At 30.7% G+C, this 21,905-nt stretch overlaps 2 protein-coding genes and 1 long non-coding RNA gene across 3 annotated transcripts in view; 2 read left to right on the top strand and 1 right to left on the bottom strand.

The window, feature by feature from the left end:
- LOC123270972 (brahma-associated protein of 60 kDa) overlaps positions 1-18,720 on the bottom strand; it is a 25,195-nt gene extending 6,475 nt beyond the window's left edge. Inside the window, exon 1 of the mRNA XM_044737167.1 lies at positions 18,651-18,720. The gene's annotated coding sequence lies outside the window, so the exon portion shown is untranslated. The remainder of the gene's footprint in view (positions 1-18,650) is intronic.
- LOC123271004 lies at positions 6,096-6,533 on the top strand. Its single transcript, XR_006510757.1, has 2 exons — positions 6,096-6,233; positions 6,286-6,533. It is a non-coding gene; the product is annotated as an uncharacterized LOC123271004 (long non-coding RNA).
- Positions 18,119-21,905, top strand: LOC123270965 (pre-rRNA 2'-O-ribose RNA methyltransferase FTSJ3). Its single transcript, XM_044737151.1, has 4 exons — positions 18,119-18,497; positions 18,591-19,054; positions 19,672-21,395; positions 21,487-21,905. The coding sequence occupies exons 1-4, from the start codon at positions 18,431-18,433 to the stop codon at positions 21,740-21,742; spliced, it is 2,511 nt and encodes an 836-aa protein (XP_044593086.1). The 5' UTR covers positions 18,119-18,430; the 3' UTR covers positions 21,743-21,905.

Here is a 21,905-nt window from a genome sequence, read left to right as displayed (position 1 = left end):
AAAATTAGTTCGGAAGCCGCATGCGAAAATGATGAACATCAAGATGACTGTACAGACATTTTTCTACGTTTAAGCAAGTGTAAATTCAAACATCCGTACATTAAACAATATGTTCCACCATTTACCATCTATTTATCAATCCCTGAGCAAGTAACATTATTGCAAAATCATCCTAACATCACTCTTCATTTTGACGCTACAGGATCTGTTGTTAGGAAACCCTTTCCTGAGTCAAAGAGAGTTTATTATTATGCGGGGATCATTAATATTGAGCATAAATTATATCCAATATTAGAAATGATCACAAATAATCATACCGCTGAATCAATTGGCAATTTTTTGAAATTTTTTAAGGGAATTTGGGCTGAGGGTAACGTGAAATGGCCACCATTTAAAGATGTGACTACTGACTGGTCTTGGGCGAGTATCAATGCCTTACTTCGCGAATTCAATAACTTATCCGTACGTGATTATTTGAATGAAGTCCATCAGGCAATTATTTCTAATGAAACCCTCAAGCTTCTCCCCGTGCACGTTTGTTACCCACATTTTATGAAGATGTTATCAAGACAATTACAAAAACGACGGGTAGAAAAAAGATTGAGGGCTTTCATCTTGGAAATAATGGCTAAATTAGTCCACATAGAAGACTACACAATTTTGAAGAAATGCTTGCAGTCAATATTTGTGATATTTTTATATCCTAAAGAAAATCAAGAGCTGTTCGATTCTCTCCAGTTCTTATCTGATCTGCCCGATGCTCCTGAAATTCTCGACTTTGATGATGATGAAGAAGATGATCCCGAAGATGTTCTTGACTGTGAATTTGATGATGAATTGTGCGATGAATCTAATCAGGATAATAACTCTGAACGTGAAAAAAGACAAAAATTAGATCAGAAGACAAAACCGGTTTACAAGTCAAGCCCGTTTTATTTAGACGCTCTACCAGTGAAAAATGAAATTTACGAAAAAGCCGAGCTTTTGAAAAAAGAAAATAAATTGAAAGATAATGCTAATTGCTGCAAGACTTTCGTCGAGTATGCAATGATGCGAATCATTCCTTTCATTCCTCTCTGGTCACTGTCCGCACGGGAAGAGAAGAGGCACTCATCTAATGCGTCAGTGGAAAACTTTTTTAAAAATGTCAAAATTGAAAAAAACATTGCTGTCAAAGCTGGGCATTTCATAGATAAACGGTGGCAAGCAATTTCATCTCGGTATAAACAATTAGATTTACCGATACCGAAAGTTAATATATTACGAAAGCGACGTGTTGTAAATGAGCCGGATAACATTCAATCAGAAGAAGCATGGAATCGTGACAAGTCGAAACAAGCTCCAAGGATTCCTTACCAAGAAGGAAAAAGGTTGAAACGAATTATCGACAAGTCAAAAGTTCCTGCTCTGATATTTCATAACAACGGTACGATAAAAAATATTGATTATTATTATCATCCAAACTGCCCTCGTGAATATACCGTCGCTCTAACGAAGAGCCTCAATGATGATTCAATTTTGAAATTGAACGGAGAAGATTGCAATACTTTGTACAACAGAGGATGGCTCTTGAACTTTACCATCGACTACTGTGCTACTACATTTATTATAAACTCGCCAGAACATTCAAAAACAGCTTATGTTATCTGTGAAAATAGCTCTAAAATTTTAAAAAATTCAGTAGAAAATTTTGATCAGAACTTCTATCTCAATATGAAAAAACAATGGTCTCGTAAAACCCATCTATTTCTTCCGTGTCATGTTCAGAACTCTCATTGGATTCTAGTTTATATTCAATTAAAAGAGAAATGGATTTATTTATTAGATTCTGGCCAAATAAAAGAAGATCCCGAATTTTATGCGGCGAATTTTAAAAAATTTTTCAGTGCTGTTTTCCCCAGCAAAAACAAAAAGGATGATTGGCTTTTAAAAAATATGGTTTATCCATCTCAAGATGAAAAGGATGGTTTCAATTGCGGAATTTACGTAATCTATTTCATCGAACAAATCTTGAAAGGTATCACCTTTTATTCACTCATAATATTTTTTTTAAACATGAGATTAGTGTGATTAGTATGCTACGGTTGTTAAACTAATTTGATATTTTCTTGAAGTCAGTAATTATAGTTGCTTAACGTTAATTATCTAATTTTTTTTTTCAAGGGCATCAAATCATACCGTTAAAATTCAACCCCAACGAGTATAGAGAGCAGTTGAAGGTTAAGTGCCTTGAAAATTCATTAGATGTTTCCGATTTGTGTCTCGTATGTGGGCAAGGAGTATTTAGAAAAAATTTAAATTGGGTTTTATGTGAAAGCTGTCAGAGGTGGTCACATATCAGCTGTCTCAAACATTTGAAGAAAACTTACGAGGAGATTCAAAGTGATAATTATAAATACACCTGTGATTTATGTAAAAAATGGTTCATGGAAGATTGATAATAGACTAAAAATTTCTGAAATACAGACTGAAACATTTTTCTTCCTTATTTTACTCTTATCATTTTACGTGCCCAATACTTACCTTACTCGTTGATCCTTATTTACCTCAGTCATGGCTAATTATTTTCAGTTGAATTGTCTTCATTACATGTTTTTTACAGGATTAAATAATTCATACCACAAAATAACTAAGAAAAGGATTAGTTTTTTAGCAATTTTGTTTAACGTGAATCATTTTTCTCAAATTTCTTAAATCTAGATAGCAAATTTATTGTCTTGAGGAAAAAAAAAATTTAATTCATGCTTTACGTGATATTCTTCGTCAAAATAAATAAAAAAAACTGAAAAATATAAATATTTAATGAACAAATGAAAAAATGAAGATCTGAAAAAGTCATCTTCAGATTTTTGAAAAATGAAAACAAAAACTTTTTTGTGTTTCTCATCATTTTTGATTTTAATATTCCAGACCAAAATTTTCAAAAAAATAAAAAAATAAGGATATTCAATAAATAAATAAAAAAATAAAAAATCCATGATAAATCATCTTTAGATTCTTGAAAAATTAAAACATGACATTTTTTTGATTTTGATTTTGATTATTTTTTACTTTGATATCCGGCGCCAAAATTTTCAAAAAAATCAAAAATTAAGGATATCTATCGATCCGACTAACAAATTTAAAATCAAAAAAATATCATCTTTAGATTTTTCAAAGACGAAAAGGTGACTTTTTTTTTTTTAATAATAATCATTTTACTCGCAGATATACATCCCAGAATGCCCTAAGCCAAAATTAGAGAAACTAACTGAAATCACCTTTTTAGAATCCAAAAATAAACTAAATCTGAAAATTTCATATTTATGAATCGATAGGAAACACGGTGAGAGTTTCCCGAAATTTAATTTTTAATTTAAAAAATTTTTTATTTGTAAAAAAAAAATTTCGTTTATTATCACCTGTAGGTAAGTCGACGACAAACAATTTCTAATTTGGTTAACTTGAAAAACTTAAATTCGCTTGTAGATATCCCTATCTGAAATTTTATTTTGTCTGCTATCCGCTAACTTCAGGGTCATTTAAAATACTCGGTTTCAGCGCGGGAAAGGAATCATTTTAAATAAAAGAATTCTATTTAGACGTTATTTAATTTTGATCAAAATTATTTAGTTGGTTTTAATTTATTATTCAAGTTGACAAAATATTAAAAAGCTTCAAAATATAAAATTCAGGTTTACAATGACGTGATCTTAGCAATCTAAACTCTCGGTGAGAAGTGTCGTTACATAGTTTTTCCGAAGAGCTTCAAACTCCGTTCTTCTCCCACCATAACTTCCATACATACTTCCACTCTAAGGAATACATAAGCACACACATTTTCTACTACATATAAATGATCCTTATATACTAACATGTATTTTCTCTATATCTATATATATTTATTTCAGCCTATTGACCTGAAAGTTAGACTTCACTGATATACACTTTTAGCAATACAGTCATTATGTTTATTTAACTATTTTTATTAATTTAACAGACCCTTTTAAAATCTATTTATAATAAAAATTAACTTATAATTAACTTGAAATTAAATTACAATAAAAATTATAATAAACTATAACATGAAAATATATATATTATATTGTTTATAATATGTTGGATTAATGTTTGAGTTTGACTAATTAATAACTTGAATTAAATATTATTTCTATTATTTTACAATCGGATTTTCTAATAAAATTATAAGTCAATTTAATTATTATCATGTATAAAAGAATAGACATTATCGTTTAATTATAAATTAAATAATAATTAAATAATGATTCAATAATAAATTAATTAAATAATAATTATTAATTATAAATTAAATACAAGATTATAATTATTAACTATTTTAACTTAATTTTGCTTGACTACAATATTATATAAAGTTAGATTTTAACAGTAAATGTTATTTAACAATATTATTTTTGTTTAGTTACATATGGTTTTTTATTATTCTTTGTTACTTTTAGAACAAGGGTTTATTGAGTTTCACACGTGTCTTTACGACTTTTCCTCATAGGGTTTTAAATTCCATGTGGCGAGAAATAGTCCTTGAATTACTCAAGTACCTTTTATGGGTTCTGAAAATTCGGTTACAATGTCCTTTTGTACCGAAATATGTTTTTCCCTTATTTTATTTTATTTTCTTTTGTAAATAAAACAGAGTTAACCAAAAGATGTTTATTACAACTGGTAAGAGTAAAAGCATGAAATAAATGATTTGAATATTTACTTCGAATATACAAATTTAACTGATTTTAATCATTTAATATTTATTAATTTGAATATTTCGTTTGAATTCACGCTCTCATAATAGATAGCGCTCTAATAACAGGTAGCGTCACCTGTTGGATGCACTAGGTGCATCACAGTAGCACCCCATTATAACAACTCGTTTCTACATGTTCGAAATGAATTTATTTTTCGATTCGATAAGTTGCATACTTGTTATGTCGTAATAACTATAATGCTTTGGGTTGCATCTGGCAGGTGACACTATTTGTCAGATAAACAATGATTTAAATGTGTTAATTAGTTACATTTATAATTTAAATTTATATTTATATTTTAAATAGATTCAGAATTCCTAGTTGATTTAATATTTGATTTAATTGCTGAGTTTGGTCGTTGAGTGCACATGTGTCTTCGAAAGAGAAACTTTAATGTTGAGAAAATAATACAAAGGAATATTGTATTAGGTTCTGAAAAACCATAACTTCTTTGAGTAAACACAAAACGTGTCCTTGCCACATGACAACTTCAAGTCCTTAAAAGAAAAGCCATAAAAGACACGTGTGGAAACTCAACGGTCTCTTGTTCTCTAAAAAACAAGGCACTACAACTGAATTTAATAACAAAATAAATAAATAATAATTTATTTATCCACTTTATTTTAAGTAACTAAATAACATAAATAAATGAGTATTTAGACGCTACAACATGTGTATGTATGTATGGATTTAATGTCACAATGGTTTTAGACAAATTAATTACATATTGGAATAATTGAATAGTAAATGGTATTAAATTGAATTTAGAAATGATTAGCAAATATTAAAGTAAATTCCGCATCTGATATAATTTATTGAGCAGATAATACCTTAACCCTTCAGCACTCTCGCAAAACGATTTACTATCATTACTCGCGCGATGAGAAAAACTCTCACGCCTTATGTGGAAGCGCACGCATGCTTATAGTCCCTTTAATTTAAAAAATCTTAAATAAAATAAATTTCTTAAAACAAAAAAAAATTGACTTATTTAAAAATAATATTTAATAATAATACATCCAAACACAAATGCACTCTTACGGGAACCTCCGAACTGTACCGATCAGACCCGATTTTTTAAATTCTGACCCCCCTACTTTACTATTGCGATGAGAAAATATCTCGCAGAGTTAATAAAATTTATTTTATTTTTTATAGTATAGAACAATTAAAATAATAATATTGCAATCTGAAATAATATTAATTTTTGGTAGATAGAAAAAAAAAAACATAGTCATTCCATTTGAAATTTGAAAGAAAATTTGAGTTATTGATGAGCGTGAGAGAAAATCTCATAGCGAGAGTGCTGAAGGGTTAAAAGCCTTTTAAAATTATAACACGTTAATTGATTCTAATGAATATATGTTAATTAAATAATAATAAATAATAGATAAGGATAATCATTGTTAACAACGATCTGATATTATATTATTATGACTGTCTGTACCTCGACCAGGTTTTCTGCGGTTTCCCTAGGTCGCTGTGCTGAATTTAAAGCCAGGTAAATACAGGTACATGAATACGTAAGCCGGCCGCAGCCGCAAATAATAAGTGTTATATATAAATAAGTTTATATAAGTACATGTAAGATAGTATATTACGCACTATGTATAAGGGTAGTTCTAGCAATAGTATAGGTGTATACGTGTAACCATAGTGGGGGAACGTGAAGCTGAGCAGTCAGAGTTGAGACTTTGTGACTTCACTTCTCCCCGAGAGCTGTAACTATTCACTCCATCTCTCCGATTTCTAAATAAACATCAACATTAAGTTCAATTGAACTCTTATCATTTAAAATCATACCTTGCCACACAATCTCAATCAGCCATTTTTAAGTATATTTCAAATTAAATTATAAAATAAAATCCCGCGTGACAATAAACAACCCACTTGTCCACGAGGTGTCATCATCGGCGAATCTAGTAACCTCGCAGGACATAACAACTAGTGACAGCGGTGGGATTTGTCATTACCGTTGGGATTTAATTTTGCGAAATAAAAAAAAAAAAAACAAAAAAAAAAGGAACAAAATTGTAATATTACTTTTCGGAGTGATAACAAATTGATCACGAGTTCATATCCATCATCGAGGGTCTCACTTCATCAGGAACCTCTTCACGGAGCATTATTTCATTTTTGAGAATTACCATCATCGACGTACCTACGAGTCAATACCGCCAAGGGTCATCTTCAAGTCATCATCCTCAATAAATTGAAAGTGTAAAGTGAAAAGTGAAAAGTTCCGAAAACAAAAAAAAAAAAAAAGGGCAATTTCGCGAGTGTTGGTGTAAATTTGTCATTAATAAGTTCTATTGAATATCAACTGTATTGAATATCTACACACTGTAAGTCCTAGTTATTAATTTTCTTTTAGTATATGCCAGCTATCGGTTAATTTTAATTAAAATCTAAATTTGTATTAGGTATTGAAATATTTGCATTAATTAAGTCAGAACTATAAATTTTACCAAAATGCCAAATTCTAATTCTGCTCAAGTTGGTTTAGAAGAGACTCCTCCGCAAATAGGATTAGAATTTGGAGTCGGAAATCTACCATCTGTAAACAATAAAACTCAAAGTTTATCTTCTTCCTCTGGTACCTTCACGATTAATTCTGTATTATCTTCTAATACGGCCTCAACTAATTTAATTCCGATTGTAAATTCTCCTAGCACAGAAAGTTCGTCCTCCTCTTCTGGTACTTCTACTATGCCACCTGTTTCTTCTGCATCAACTTCAAATAGTTTTGTCCGATTATAAATCCACCTAGTATCGTTCCGTTGTTAAGTATTCCGAAAAATCAAGAACATAATTATTCTCTTGATAATCTCCAAAACCCGGCAAATACTTTCGGTTCTCGTTATATGAATCTGAAAGATTGTATTAGTTTAATTCCTATTTTTAATGGGGATAATCTGCCGGTAAATAGTTTTATTGGACTTTGCAAGCAAACTGCTAAATTAATTCACCCTTCTGGGATTTCGTATTTAACGCAGCTAGTGAAATCGCGTATCCAAGGCAGGGCTAGCGGTTATGTTATTGATGAACCTGAGTGCACTTTGGACGATATATTAAATAATTTGAAACGAGCTTTATCTCCAAGAAGAACTTTGTCCCAGTGGCAAACCTCATTGGCAACCATTTATCAGCACGAAGGTGAACAAATCATGGATTATATCACAAGGTTGAAGGTAATAATGCAGGGGTTATCAGAGGAAATCTCTAAGAATCCTGTTAATGAGGTTAAAAATGGGCTGTTGGTCGCATTACGTGAGGGATCGCGAGATAGTTTTATTCGGGGTTTAAGAGGTCAGTTAGGATTGTCTGTTGCAAGCCATAAGCCACATACTCTGACCCAAGCCATAGACGTAGCTTTACAACTAGAGAAGGAACTTGAACAACGAAATTTACTTTTTAATTTACCTTCTGATAATGAAATAATTAATAATCAACATTTAAATGTAAATAACCAAGGTCATTTTCAACACGCCGGTGGATTTCAAGGGGAGAGAAGGTTTAGCAAACATAAACCGAATCATGGGGCAAATTTTAAGAATCATGCCGCTGTAAAGGTTACTCAGTCTCATGATCATGGTAATGGTAATAATTTTCATAAACTAGACCGGAAGTCTGTAATTTGTTATCGCTGTGGGTGCCGTGGACACGTTAAACGAGAATGTACAACCTCAAACTTATTTTGCACAAAATGCGGGCGAAGGAATCATGTAGCAGCCGTTTGTAGATCTAGAGTCACTTCGGGCGCGCCACAAGTTCCTACTCTGAATCAAACGGCTATAACAGACGGTAGCGATCAAAGTACTACTCAAGATAGAATCAAAACTGAAGTTAGAGAATTAAGACCTCAAATGAACGCGTCTATTAACGTCACCGAATCAAATCACGTTACGCCTCCGTGTATTACTGTTACCAGTGATGATTTATTAAATATGCAAAAATTCTGACTACTGATAGATTCGGGAGCTGATATTAGTTTAATTAAAGAAGATTGTTTGTCACCAAATTTAAAAATTGATAAAAGTATTATATATAATCTATCAGGAATAACTTCTGGGTCGGCCAGAACCCTTGGTCAAGTTTTTATAAATTTTAACTCCATGCGTTGCAAATTTCAGGTCATTGGACCTGATGTCCCATTAAAAGAAGACGGTATATTAGGTTTAGATTTCCTTCAGCCACATAAAGCCAGCATTTGCTTTGAAGATAATACCTTAAAATTAAATAATAATAGTAGTATACCATTAAACAAACATAGTATTAAACTTCCTGGTAGAAGTAGAGTACAAGTTGCTGTTAGAGTCACAAATACTGAAATACAAGAAGGAATAATTAATAAACTTGATTTAGGTCATAAAATTTATGCAGGTAATGTTTTAGTAAAAAATAGAAATGGAATTGCTTGGCTTTATGTAGTCAATACTAACGAGGAGGAAAAAGAGATTGATTTACCGTCTGTACAATTAGAGGAAATAGGGTCAATGGGGGTAGATGATGTTAACAAAATAGAAAAATCAGAAAAAGATAGACATGAAAGGATAAATAAATTAATAGAATCACTTCATTTTGAGGGCTTAAACACTGAAGAAAGAAATAGTATAGTACGAATAATATCAAAATACCCCTATCAATTTTACCTACCGGGTGATAAGTTAATAGGAACTAATGTAATTAAACATAAAATCATAACGACTGATGAGGTACCTATTAATACAAGGCAATACAGGTACCCTCAGGTACATAAAGAAGAAATTCAGAGACAAATAAAGGAAATGCTAGAGGGTGGCATAATAGAATCGAGTAATTCTCCGTATAATTCTCCCGTCTGGATCGTAAGTAAAAAACCCAGTTCAACTGGAGAAAAAAAGTGGCGGGTTGTCATTGATTTTCATAATTTGAATGAAAAAACTGTTGGTGATGCTTATCCTCTTCCTAATATCGTAGAAATTTTGGATCAACTGGGAGGGGCTAAGTATTTCTCGGTATTTGATTTAGCGTCAGGTTTTCATCAGATTTTTATGGACGAACTAGATAAAATTAAAACTGCTTTCTCTACTCCCAATGGTCATTATCAATTCAGACGGATGCCATTTGGTTTAAAGAACTCTCCTAGTACATTTCAAAGACTCATAGACAATATATTGTTGAGCGCTCCATGCAAAAGATGCCAGAGAGGACGTCCTCGCCCCCAGATATGTCTGATGTTGTAAAAATATTGAATGTGCATGCTAAAATACTAACATATGATTCATCTAAAAGAAGTGAAATAGAGAATGATTTAGCTGAAGATACATTATTAGCCAGTGTGGACGGTTGTGAGCGTCGGGCCTCTTTATATCTAACTGAGGGTGATTCAGAAAGCGATTCCTCTAACAATAATGATTCTTTTCCTGAACTTATTTCTGATGATGATCTTTACTCCTCTGAGGATGAAATTAATCAAACTCCTGAAGCTGTGAGTCAGCTAGCAAAACGATTTAAAAAGTCAACTTTGCCTGATGTATTTTCTGAAACTAGAGATGGTGTATTTATGAAAAAAGATAACATTGCTCATTTTTGGTCTGCAGATTTTAAGTCGAGAAGCCCTATAACGGAGGAACTTATAAATAAAAACTATATAAATATTGAAGAATTTCCTAAACAGTTAGAAGTAGGTGAAGTAATTATTTCTAAAAAGAATAGTTTTCATATTTTTACAGTAATAATTAAATTAAAATCAGAAAATAAAACTCAGTTAAATGATGTTCTTACGGGTATTACTAGCTTAAAAGAAACCATGGATTATTTTAATGTAAAGACTGTTAGAATAGCAAGAACAGGGGATGGTCTCGATAAATTACCATGGGGTAATATAAAATCACACCTAACAAAAACTTTTCCCGAAGGTTACTACGTAACACTTTGTTTAAATCAAATTGAAATTCCTCCAGTTGAGCGTAGACTAGAAATCATTCGGGAAGCACACGAGTCCGCAGTAGGGGGTCATAAAGGTATTGTGAAAACATATGGCCGCATAAGACAACAATATTACTGGGAAAATATGAAAGCGGAAGTACAGAATTTTATTAAACATTGTATTTTGTGTCAGAGAAACAAGTTAGTACGAGTTAAAACTAGACAGCCCATGGTAATAACTGATACACCCCAAGTCGCTTTTGAAAAAATTGTTCTTGATATTGTTGGCCCATTACCCGTAACCAGTTCCGGTAATAAATATGTTCTAACTATTCAAGATAGTCTTACAAAATACTCTTTGGCAATTCCTTTAGCTGAAACTACGGCTGAAAATATTGCTAAAGTTTTCGCAGAAAATTTTATTTGTCTCTTTGGTTGTCCTGAATCTATTTTAACTGATCAAGGTAAAAATTTTACAGGTCTAGTAATGAAACATTTGGCTAAATTATTTAAAATTAAAAAAATTCAAACTACGGCATTTCATCCCCAAACAAATGGATCTTTAGAAAGGAGTCATTTAGTATTGGTTGAGTATTTAAGAAACTTTATTGATCAAAACCGCGATTGGGATACTTGGTTGAAGTATGCAATGTTCTCTTACAATACATCCATTCATGAAGGCACAGGTTTTACCCCTCATGAACTGATATTTGGAGGAATTGCAAAATTTCCATCTAGTTTTACTCGAGACAGTAATGTTACGACGTATGTTGATTATTTAGGAGATTTAGTATTAAAATTGAGAGAGACTCAGTCAAAAGCAGCTATGAACTTAGATAAAGCCAAATTAAAATCAAAAGAATATTATGATCGCCGAGTAAATCCTAAGGAATTTTCTGAAGGAGACTGGGTATTTTTAGTGAATGATGCGAAAACAAATAAACTTGATCCTAATTATACTGGTCCGTATAAAATTTTAGAAGTTTTTAATAACGGAAATGTATCAATTCAAATAACTGCTTCTCGTACAAAGGTCGTACATACTAATAAGTTAAAGCTGGCATATCTATAAGAAGGTTATTAAGGTTACAAGTAATAAAATTGAGTAAAGACATAAAACTGTGATCAAATTTGGTAGATTATATTGTATGTATGTATTTAAGTATAAGTATGCTAGTAGGATATGATTATTTAGATTTATAAATGTACTCAAGATTGTAAATATTATATCTAATGACGAATGGTAATATAAATTTTTTTTTTAGACGACTTTCGATCGTCATTTTAGTACAAAATAATATAAATTTAACATAATTTTATTATTTAAACATCGATAATATTCATCGAGTTAAGTTGCTATTTAAATTATCTCTACAGTTATGAATGTAAACAACGCAGTCGGTAAATTCGACATAGGATATGTCGAATTTCAAATAAGGAGAAAGGTGTTATGTCGTAATAACTATAATGCTTTGGGTTGCATCTGGCAGGTGACACTACTTGTCAGATAAACCATGATATGAATGGTATACTACTATTATTATTTAATTTTAAGGTATTATCTTCAAAGCAAATGCTGGCTTTATGTGGCTGAAGGAAATCTAAACCTAATATACCGTCTTCTTTTAATGGGACATCAGGTCCAATGACCTGAAATTTGCAACGCATGGAGTTAAAATTTATAAAAACTTGACCAAGGGTTCTGGCCGACCCAGAAGTTATTCCTGATAGATTATATATAATACTTTTATCAATTTTTAAATTTGGTGACAAACAATCTTCTTTAATTAAACTAATATCAGCTCCCGAATCTATCAGTAGTCAGAATTTTTGCATATTTAATAAATCATCACTGGTAACAGTAATACACGGAGGCGTAACGTGATTTGATTCGGTGACGTTAATAGACGCGTTCATTTGAGGTCTTAATTCTCTAACTTCAGTTTTGATTCTATCTTGAGTAGTACTTTGATCGCTACCGTCTGTTATAGCCGTTTGATTCAGAGTAGGAACTTGTGGCGCGCCCGAAGTGACTCTAGATCTACAAACGGCTGCTACATGATTCCTTCGCCCGCATTTTGTGCAAAATAAGTTTGAGGTTGTACATTCTCGTTTAACGTGTCCACGGCACCCACAGCGATAACAAATTACAGACTTCCGGTCTAGTTTATGAAAATTATTACCATTACCATGATCATGAGACTGAGTAACCTTTACAGCGGCATGATTCTTAAAATTTGCCCCATGATTCGGTTTATGTTTGCTAAACCTTCTCTCCCCTTGAAATCCACCGGCGTGTTGAAAATGACCTTGGTTATTTACATTTAAATGTTGATTATTAATTATTTCATTATCAGAAGGTAAATTAAAAAGTAAATTTCGTTGTTCAAGTTCCTTCTCTAGTTGTAAAGCTACGTCTATGGCTTGGGTCAGAGTATGTGGCTTATGGCTTGCAACAGACAATCCTAACTGACCTCTTAAACCCCGAATAAAACTATCTCGCGATCCCTCACGTAATGCGACCAACAGCCCATTTTAACCTCATTAACAGGATTCTTAGAGATTTCCTCTGATAACCCCTGCATTATTACCTTCAACCTTGTGATATAATCCATGATTTGTTCACCTTCGTGCTGATAAATGGTTGCCAATGAGGTTTGCCACTGGGACAAAGTTCTTCTTGGAGATAAAGCTCGTTTCAAATTATTTAATATATCGTCCAAAGTGCACTCAGGTTCATCAATAACATAACCGCTAGCCCTGCCTTGGATACGCGATTTCACTAGCTGCGTTAAATACGAAATCCCAGAAGGGTGAATTAATTTAGCAGTTTGCTTGCAAAGTCCAATAAAACTATTTACCGGCAGATTATCCCCATTAAAAATAGGAATTAAACTAATACAATCTTTCAGATTCATATAACGAGAACCGAAAGTATTTGCCGGGTTTTGGAGATTATCAAGAGAATAATTATGTTCTTGATTTTTCGGAATACTTAACAACGGAACGATACTAGGTGGATTTATAATCGGACAAAAACTATTTGAAGTTGATGCAGAAGAAACAGGTGGCATAGTAGAAGTACCAGAAGAGGAGGACGAACTTTCTGTGCTAGGAGAATTTACAATCGGAATTAAATTAGTTGAGGCCGTATTAGAAGATAATACAGAATTAATCGTGAAGGTACCAGAGGAAGAAGATAAACTTTGAGTTTTATTGTTTACAGATGGTAGATTTCCGACTCCAAATTCTAATCCTATTTGCGGAGGAGTCTCTTCTAAACCAACTTGAGCAGAATTAGAATTTGACATTTTGGTAAAATTTATAGTTCTGACTTAATTAATGCAAATATTTCAATACCTAATACAAATTTAGATTTTAATTAAAATTAACCGATAGCTGGCATATACTAAAAGAAAATTAATAACTAGGACTTACAGTGTGTAGATATTCAATACAGTTGATATTCAATAGAACTTATTAATGACAAATTTACACCAACACTCGCGAAATTGCCCTTTTTTTTTTTTTTTGTTTTCGGAACTTTTCACTTTTCACTTTACACTTTCAATTTATTGAGGATGATGACTTGAAGATGACCCTTGGCGGTATTGACTCGTAGGTACGTCGATGATGGTAATTCTCAAAAATGAAATAATGCTCCGTGAAGAGGTTCCTGATGAAGTGAGACCCTCGATGATGGATATGAACTCGTGATCAATTTGTTATCACTCCGAAAAGTAATATTACAATTTTGTTCCTTTTTTTTTTTTGTTTTTTTTTTTTTTATTTCGCAAAATTAAATCCCAACGGTAATGACAAATCCCACCGCTGTCACTAGTTGTTATGTCCTGCGAGGTTACTAGATTCGCCGATGATGACACCTCGTGGACAAGTGGGTTGTTTATTGTCACGCGGGATTTTATTTTATAATTTAATTTGAAATATACTTAAAAATGGCTGATTGAGATTGTGTGGCAAGGTATGATTTTAAATGATAAGAGTTCAATTGAACTTAATGTTGATGTTTATTTAGAAATCGGAGAGATGGAGTGAATAGTTACAGCTCTCGGGGAGAAGTGAAGTCACAAAGTCTCAACTCTGACTGCTCAGCTTCACGTTCCCCCACTATGGTTACACGTATACACCTATACTATTGCTAGAACTACCCTTATACATAGTGCGTAATATACTATCTTACATGTACTTATATAAACTTATTTATATATAACACTTATTATTTGCGGCTGCGGCCGGCTTACGTATTCATGTACCTGTATTTACCTGGCTTTAAATTCAGCACAGCGACCTAGGGAAACCGCAGAAAACCTGGTCGAGGTACAGACAGTCATAATAATATAATATCAGATCGTTGTTAACAATGATTATCCTTATCTATTATTTATTATTATTTAATTAACATATATTCATTAGAATCAATTAACGTGTTATAATTTTAAAAGGCTTTTAACCCTTCAGCACTCTCGCTATGAGATTTTCTCTCACGCTCATCAATAACTCAAATTTTCTTTCAAATTTCAAATGGAATGACTATGTGATTTTTTTTCTATCTATCAAAAAATTAATATTATTTCAGATTGCAATATTATTATTTTAATTGTTCTATACTATAAAAAAATAAAATAAATTTTATTAACTCTGTGAGATATTTTCTCATCGCAATAGTAAAGTAGGGGGGTCAGAATTTAAAAAATCGGGTCTGATCGGTACAGTTCGGAGGTTCCCGTAAGAGTGCATTTGTGTTTGGATGTATTATTATTAAATATTATTTTAAATAAGTCAATTTTTTGTTTTAAGAAATTTATTTTATTTAAGATTTTTTAAATTAAAGGGACTATAAGCATGCGTGCGCTTCCACATAAGGCGTGAGAGTTTTTCTCATCGCGCGAGTAATGATAGTAAATCGTTTTGCGAGAGTGCTGAAGGGTTAAGGTATTATCTGCTCAATAAATTATATCAGATGCGGAATTTACTTTAATATTTGCTAATCATTTCTAAATTCAATTTAATACCATTTACTATTCAATTATTCCAATATGTAATTAATTTGTCTAAAACCATTGTGACATTAAATCCATACATACATACACATGTTGTAGCGTCTAAATACTCATTTATTTATGTTATTTAGTTACTTAAAATAAAGTGGATAAATAAATTATTATTTATTTATTTTGTTATTAAATTCAGTTGTAGTGCCTTGTTTTTTAGAGAACAAGAGACCGTTGAGTTTCCACACGTGTCTTTTATGGCTTTTCTTTTAAGGACTTGAAGTTGTCATGTGGCAAGGACACGTTTTGTGTTTACTCAAAGATTTTATGGTTTTTCAGAACCTAATACAATATTCCTTTGTATTATTTTCTCAACATTAAAGTTTCTCTTTCGAAGACACATGTGCACTCAACGACCAAACTCAGCAATTAAATCAAATATTAAATCAACTAGGAATTCTGAATCTATTTAAAATATAAATATAAATTTAAATTATAAATGTAACTAATTAACACATTTAAATCATTGTTTATCTGACAAATAGTGTCACCTGCCAGATGCAACCCAAAGCATTATAGTTATTACGACATAACAAGTATGCAACTTATCGAATCGAAAAATAAATTCATTTCGAACATGTAGAAACGAGTTGTTATAATGGGGTGCTACTGTGATGCACCTAGTGCATCCAACAGGTGACGCTACCTGTTATTAGAGCGCTATCTATTATGAGAGCGTGAATTCAAACGAAATATTCAAATTAATAAATATTAAATGATTAAAATCAGTTAAATTTTATATTCGAAGTAAATATTCAAATCATTTATTTCATGCTTTTACTCTTACCAGTTGTAATAAACATCTTTTGGTTAACTCTGTTTTATTTACAAAAGAAAATAAAATAAAATAAGGGAAAAACATATTTCGGTACAAAAGGACATTGTAACCGAATTTTCAGAACCCATAAAAGGTACTTGAGTAATTCAAGGACTATTTCTCGCCACATGGAATTTAAAACCCTATGAGGAAAAGTCGTAAAAGACACGTGTGAAACTCAATAAACCCTTGTTCTAAAAGTAACAAAGAATAATAAAAAACCATATGTAACTAAACAAAAATAATATTGTTAAATAACATTTACTGTTAAAATCTAACTTTATATAATATTGTAGTCAAGCAAAATTAAGTTAAAATAGTTAATAATTATAATCTTGTATTTAATTTATAATTAATAATTATTATTTAATTAATTTATTATTGAATCATTATTTAATTATTATTTAATTTATAATTAAACGATAATGTCTATTCTTTTATACATGATAATAATTAAATTGACTTATAATTTTATTAGAAAATCCGATTGTAAAATAATAGAAATAATATTTAATTCAAGTTATTAATTAGTCAAACTCAAACATTAATCCAACATATTATAAACAATATAATATATATATTTTTCATGTTATAGTTTATTATAATTTTTATTGTAATTTAATTTCAAGTTAATTATAAGTTAATTTTATTATAAATAGATTTTAAAAGGGTCTGTTAAATTAATAAAAATAGTTAAATAAACATAATGACTGTATTGCTAAAAGTGTATATCAGTGAAGTCTAACTTTCAGGTCAATAGGCTGAAATAAATATATATAGATATAGAGAAAATACATGTTAGTATATAAGGATCATTTATATGTAGTAGAAAATGTGTGTGCTTATGTATTCCTTAGAGTGGAAGTATGTATGGAAGTTATGGTGGGAGAAGAACGGAGTTTGAAGCTCTTCGGAAAAACTATGTAACGACACTTCTCACCGAGAGTTTAGATTGCTAAGATCACGTCATTGTAAACCTGAATTTTATATTTTGAAGCTTTTTAATATTTTGTCAACTTGAATAATAAATTAAAACCAACTAAATAATTTTGATCAAAATTAAATAACGTCTAAATAGAATTCTTTTATTTAAAATGATTCCTTTCCCGCGCTGAAACCGAGTATTTTAATACTCCCGGGCGAAAGAACTACAGTAAGTAAAGTTTTCAATAAATAAAAATAACATCCACTAGATGGAAGCATAACACTACTATTCAATCCTCAACAATTGATTTTGAAATTCGAAATGTAAATTTAGGGCGTTCCGTAAATTCTGATCAACACTGTGATCAGCTGTGAAGTTGCTGTGAAGAAATTTCTTCTCAGTAAGAACACTGAACAGTGCTCGCCTGCTCGCTGTGTATATCAGAACAAACTCTCAAGAATTGGTCGTAGTAAATGTATTTTCTGATTTTTTTTATTATTATTATATTACTTAATTTCGAATTACTTTTTTAATTAATTATCATAAATCTTGCGCAATAGCTAGTCATATTATTTTTTGAAAACTTCATTTTATTTGATTTCAAAATTTATTTACTTAATATAAAACAAAATTTAATTCTTAAATCGTTTTAAAAAAATAAAATTAATTTTTTTCGAATTGAAACACAGTCGATTGAAATACATCGATAATCGAAATATATACATATATCGATTTCAACGTTATTTACACGTCTCGCACTATCGTGAGCTTAGCCATAAAGAAAACTGTGTTTGCGGTGTTCAGTCTCGTAAATAATCATAACCTCAATACTAAAATTACATGCTGTGCTACCACGTGTTGTAGCAAGTTATATTATTTGTGTATGTAACTAGTTATATTATTCGATTAAAAGTTTATTTTTTTTTTGTAAAATTGTTGAAAAATAACAATGGGTAAAAAAACAAAAATCGGAAAGAATCGGAAGGATAAATATTATCACTTAGCTAAAGAAACAGGTAATTATTTAAAATATAAAAGTTTGATGTGTAAAATAAATACGATGTAATTACTTATTCGTTATCACTAATATTAAATTAACTATTTTTTAGGTTTTAGATCTCGTGCAGCTTTCAAATTACTCCAATTAAATAGAAAATTTGAATTCTTACAAAAGTCTCGAGTATGTATCGATCTTTGCGCTGCTCCGGGAGGATGGATGCAAGTTGCCAGACAAAATATGCCAGTCTCATCAATTGTTATTGGTGTCGATTTATTTCCAATAAAGCCAATTCCTGGATGCATCAGCTTGGTTGAAGATATTACTACAGATAAATGTAGAGTGGCTATTTCAAAAGAAATAAAAACATGGAAAGCTGATATTGTATTGAATGATGGAGCCCCGAATGTTGGAAAAAATTGGCTTCATGACGCTTATCAACAAGTTACTTTAACTTTGTCTGCTTTAAAACTAGCTTCTCACTTTCTAAAACCTGGAGGATGGTTTATCACAAAAATATTTAGATCAAAAGATTATAATGCCCTTTTTTGGATTTTATCACAGCTGTTCAAAAAGGTAAATAATTTATTCTAAAAACATTTATCAAATTTTTTATTTTTTATTATAATTAATAATCAATAGTCATAAGAGCCGTTCGCATTAAATGTGTATTTCTATCTTAACTAAAATTTTTAAATATACCAGTCCATTTTTTTTTGCATTAAATTATTCAACTCGTCATAATTTTTATTGAGGTATTTATAAGAGATACTGATAAAAATTTGAAATTTATTTAATTAACTGAATTGAGTCGCCAAATCAAGTTTAATGTTTAGTAATTTTTCTTTCATAAAACTTTATAATTTTATAATAGCTATCTTACAAAATATTTATTCTTTAGAATATAATTTTTAAAAAACTATAATTATTTTAGTTTTGTTTCTTAATTTTTAGAGTCATGTGGGGCAAATGTGCGCAGCGGGTAAGAGTGCGCAATCCCATGTATTAGGAACTCAAATGAATGGGTTTGCGTACTCTTACCCACTGCGCACTCTTGCCCCACATGACCCTATAGAGCTTTTGATTATTGTCATAAACCATAAAGCTTAAACAATCGATGAATTAATTTCGTTAATACTATCAGTATGAAAAAAAAAATTCTTCTTTAACATTTAATTGTTTGATTGTTCTAGGTCCATGCGACAAAACCTCAAGCCTCTAGATTGGAATCAGCCGAAATATTTGTTGTTTGTCAACATTATATAGCACCCGATAAATTAGACCCTAAATTTTTCGATCCGGCCTATGTTTTTTCGGACTTGGATATCACTAATAATAAATTGTTTATCCTGCATCCAGAAAAACGTAAAAAAGCCAAAGCTCTAGGATATCCAGAAGATGACCATACTTTACATCGTCAATTACCAGCGTCCGAGTACATTGCTCACGAAACGGGTATTGAAATTTTAGAAAATATCGCCGAAATTGTGATAGATGATCCTCGAATAGCTGAACATCCTAAAACAACTGAGGAAATACTAGAGTGCTGTAAGGATATTAAAGTTTTAAATCGTAAAGATATAAAATTATTACTATCATGGTGGAAAGAATTACGCAAACAATTTCACGATACAAGTGAAAAGGCTGATGAGAATAATGAAGACAATGAAAAAGAAGATAAAGATAAGAAAGATGGTGAAAAAGATGGTAATGAAAGTGATGAAGATAAAGAGCAAATGAAAATTGATGCCGAAATAGCAGAATTAAAAGCTGAAGAAATGCGTAACTTAAAAAAAAAGAAGAAAAAGACCCAAAAAGAACGACAAAAATTAAATGAAAAATTAAATTTAAAAATGATTCACAAAGGTGATCAAGGACCGATATTGGAATGTGAAGATATGTTTACCCTTAAAAATATAACAACACATCAGTTATTAAATCAAATCACTGATCAAACACCAGATATAACTGCCACGAGTGATATTGATTCAGAAGAAGAAACTTTTTTGCCTAAAAAAACTAAGTATGATAAAGATACGAATCAGTTAGACAGCAAAAGTTTGAGTTATGTAAGTGAGATAAGTATGTCAGAATCAGAAAATTCAGATGATGATAATTATAATGAAAATGAAAGTGGTTTAAATTTGAGTGATAGTGAAGATGACATATCAATGATCGAAGATGAGAATGATATTAATGAAGATAGTGAGCTGAATAATCCATTGATTACGGATTTAGAAGACAATAAGGACAAAAGCTCAAAAAAAATTAACAAAGCAAAAATTTGGTTTGAAAAAGAAGCTTTTAAAAATTTAGAAAATGATAGTGACGAGGAATTTGAATTAGACAATATGATGGAAGTTTATTCGAAGGAAGAAAACTCCAAAGTTAATAAAAAAAAAACAAAAAACCAATCTAAAAACGTACAAAAATCAATTGATTCCGATTCTGATTACTATGTTGAAGAAGATTTTATTCCTAAGTCGAAAAAAATGACTCAAAATAATGAGTCAAAAATAATTGAAAAAAATTCTAAAGTAAGCAAGAAAAGAAAATTGAATGAAAAAGAATTAGCCCTTGCTACATTGTTTATTAACAGTAAAAAATCTCGTAAAGATTTAACTGATGCAGGTTGGAATAGATATGCGTTTGGTAATGAGAAACATTTGCCCGATTGGTTTGTAAAAGATGAAGAAAAAAATATGAAAAAAGAAGAACCTGTTCCTAAGGAACTTGTAGACGAATACAAGAAACAATTAGTTGATATTAACGCACGGCCAATAAAGAAAGTTATGCAGGCCAAAGCAAGAAAGAAGAAACGAGCTTTACGAAAACTGGAAAAAGCAAAGAAAAAGACTGAGGCGTTAATAGACAACGAAGATATTACTGATCGCGAGAAATCTCATCAAATCAAAGCGTAAGTATACTTTTAAAACTTAATATAAAAAACGTATTTTACATTCAAGTCAAATATCAAGTATAATAATATACATTTATATTTCTTCCAGATTATATAAAAAAGCGTTGAAACAACCAAAGAAGGAAGTAACATATGTGGTATCGAAAAAGCATACAGCTCAAAAAAGAGCTCCTCGACCATCAGGTGTCAAAGGACACTACAAACTTGTTGATTCGCGAATGAAGAAAGATTTGCGAGCTCAAAAAGCTAAAGAAAAGACTAAAGGTCGTGGGAAAAAAACTCGTAAAGGTACGTCCCGTGGTAAACCTAAAGCGAAATTTTCAAAAAAAGAAAAATCTAAATAAAAAATAGAATGAAACATCATATGTTGCAAATTTAAATATATTATATATTTAATAAGTTGTTAACTTTCAATGTAAAATAGTAATAACTAATGGCATTAAAAAACTAAATTGTAATTTTCGTACATATTTTTTTTAATCATATAATAAAAAATCTCGTAAAGTA

This window comes from Cotesia glomerata, linkage group LG8 (assembly GCF_020080835.1).
Source record: "Cotesia glomerata isolate CgM1 linkage group LG8, MPM_Cglom_v2.3, whole genome shotgun sequence".
In the NCBI taxonomy this organism is placed as follows: domain Eukaryota; kingdom Metazoa; phylum Arthropoda; class Insecta; order Hymenoptera; family Braconidae; genus Cotesia; species Cotesia glomerata.
Note: the sequence above shows the minus strand (reverse complement) of the source record. Positions and strands in the feature narration are given on the sequence as shown.

What these genes read in the sequence shown, in the direction of transcription:
- LOC123270965 (XM_044737151.1), top strand. Translation starts at nt 18,431, where the DNA reads ATGGGTAAAAAAACAAAAATCGGAAAGAATCGGAAGGATAAATATTAT. An exon ending in TATCACAGCTGTTCAAAAAG is followed by an intron (nt 19,055 to 19,671) that starts GTAAATAATTTA and finishes TGATTGTTCTAG; the next exon opens with GTCCATGCGACAAAACCTCA. An exon ending in AAATCTCATCAAATCAAAGC is followed by an intron (nt 21,396 to 21,486) that starts GTAAGTATACTT and finishes TATTTCTTCCAG; the next exon opens with ATTATATAAAAAAGCGTTGA.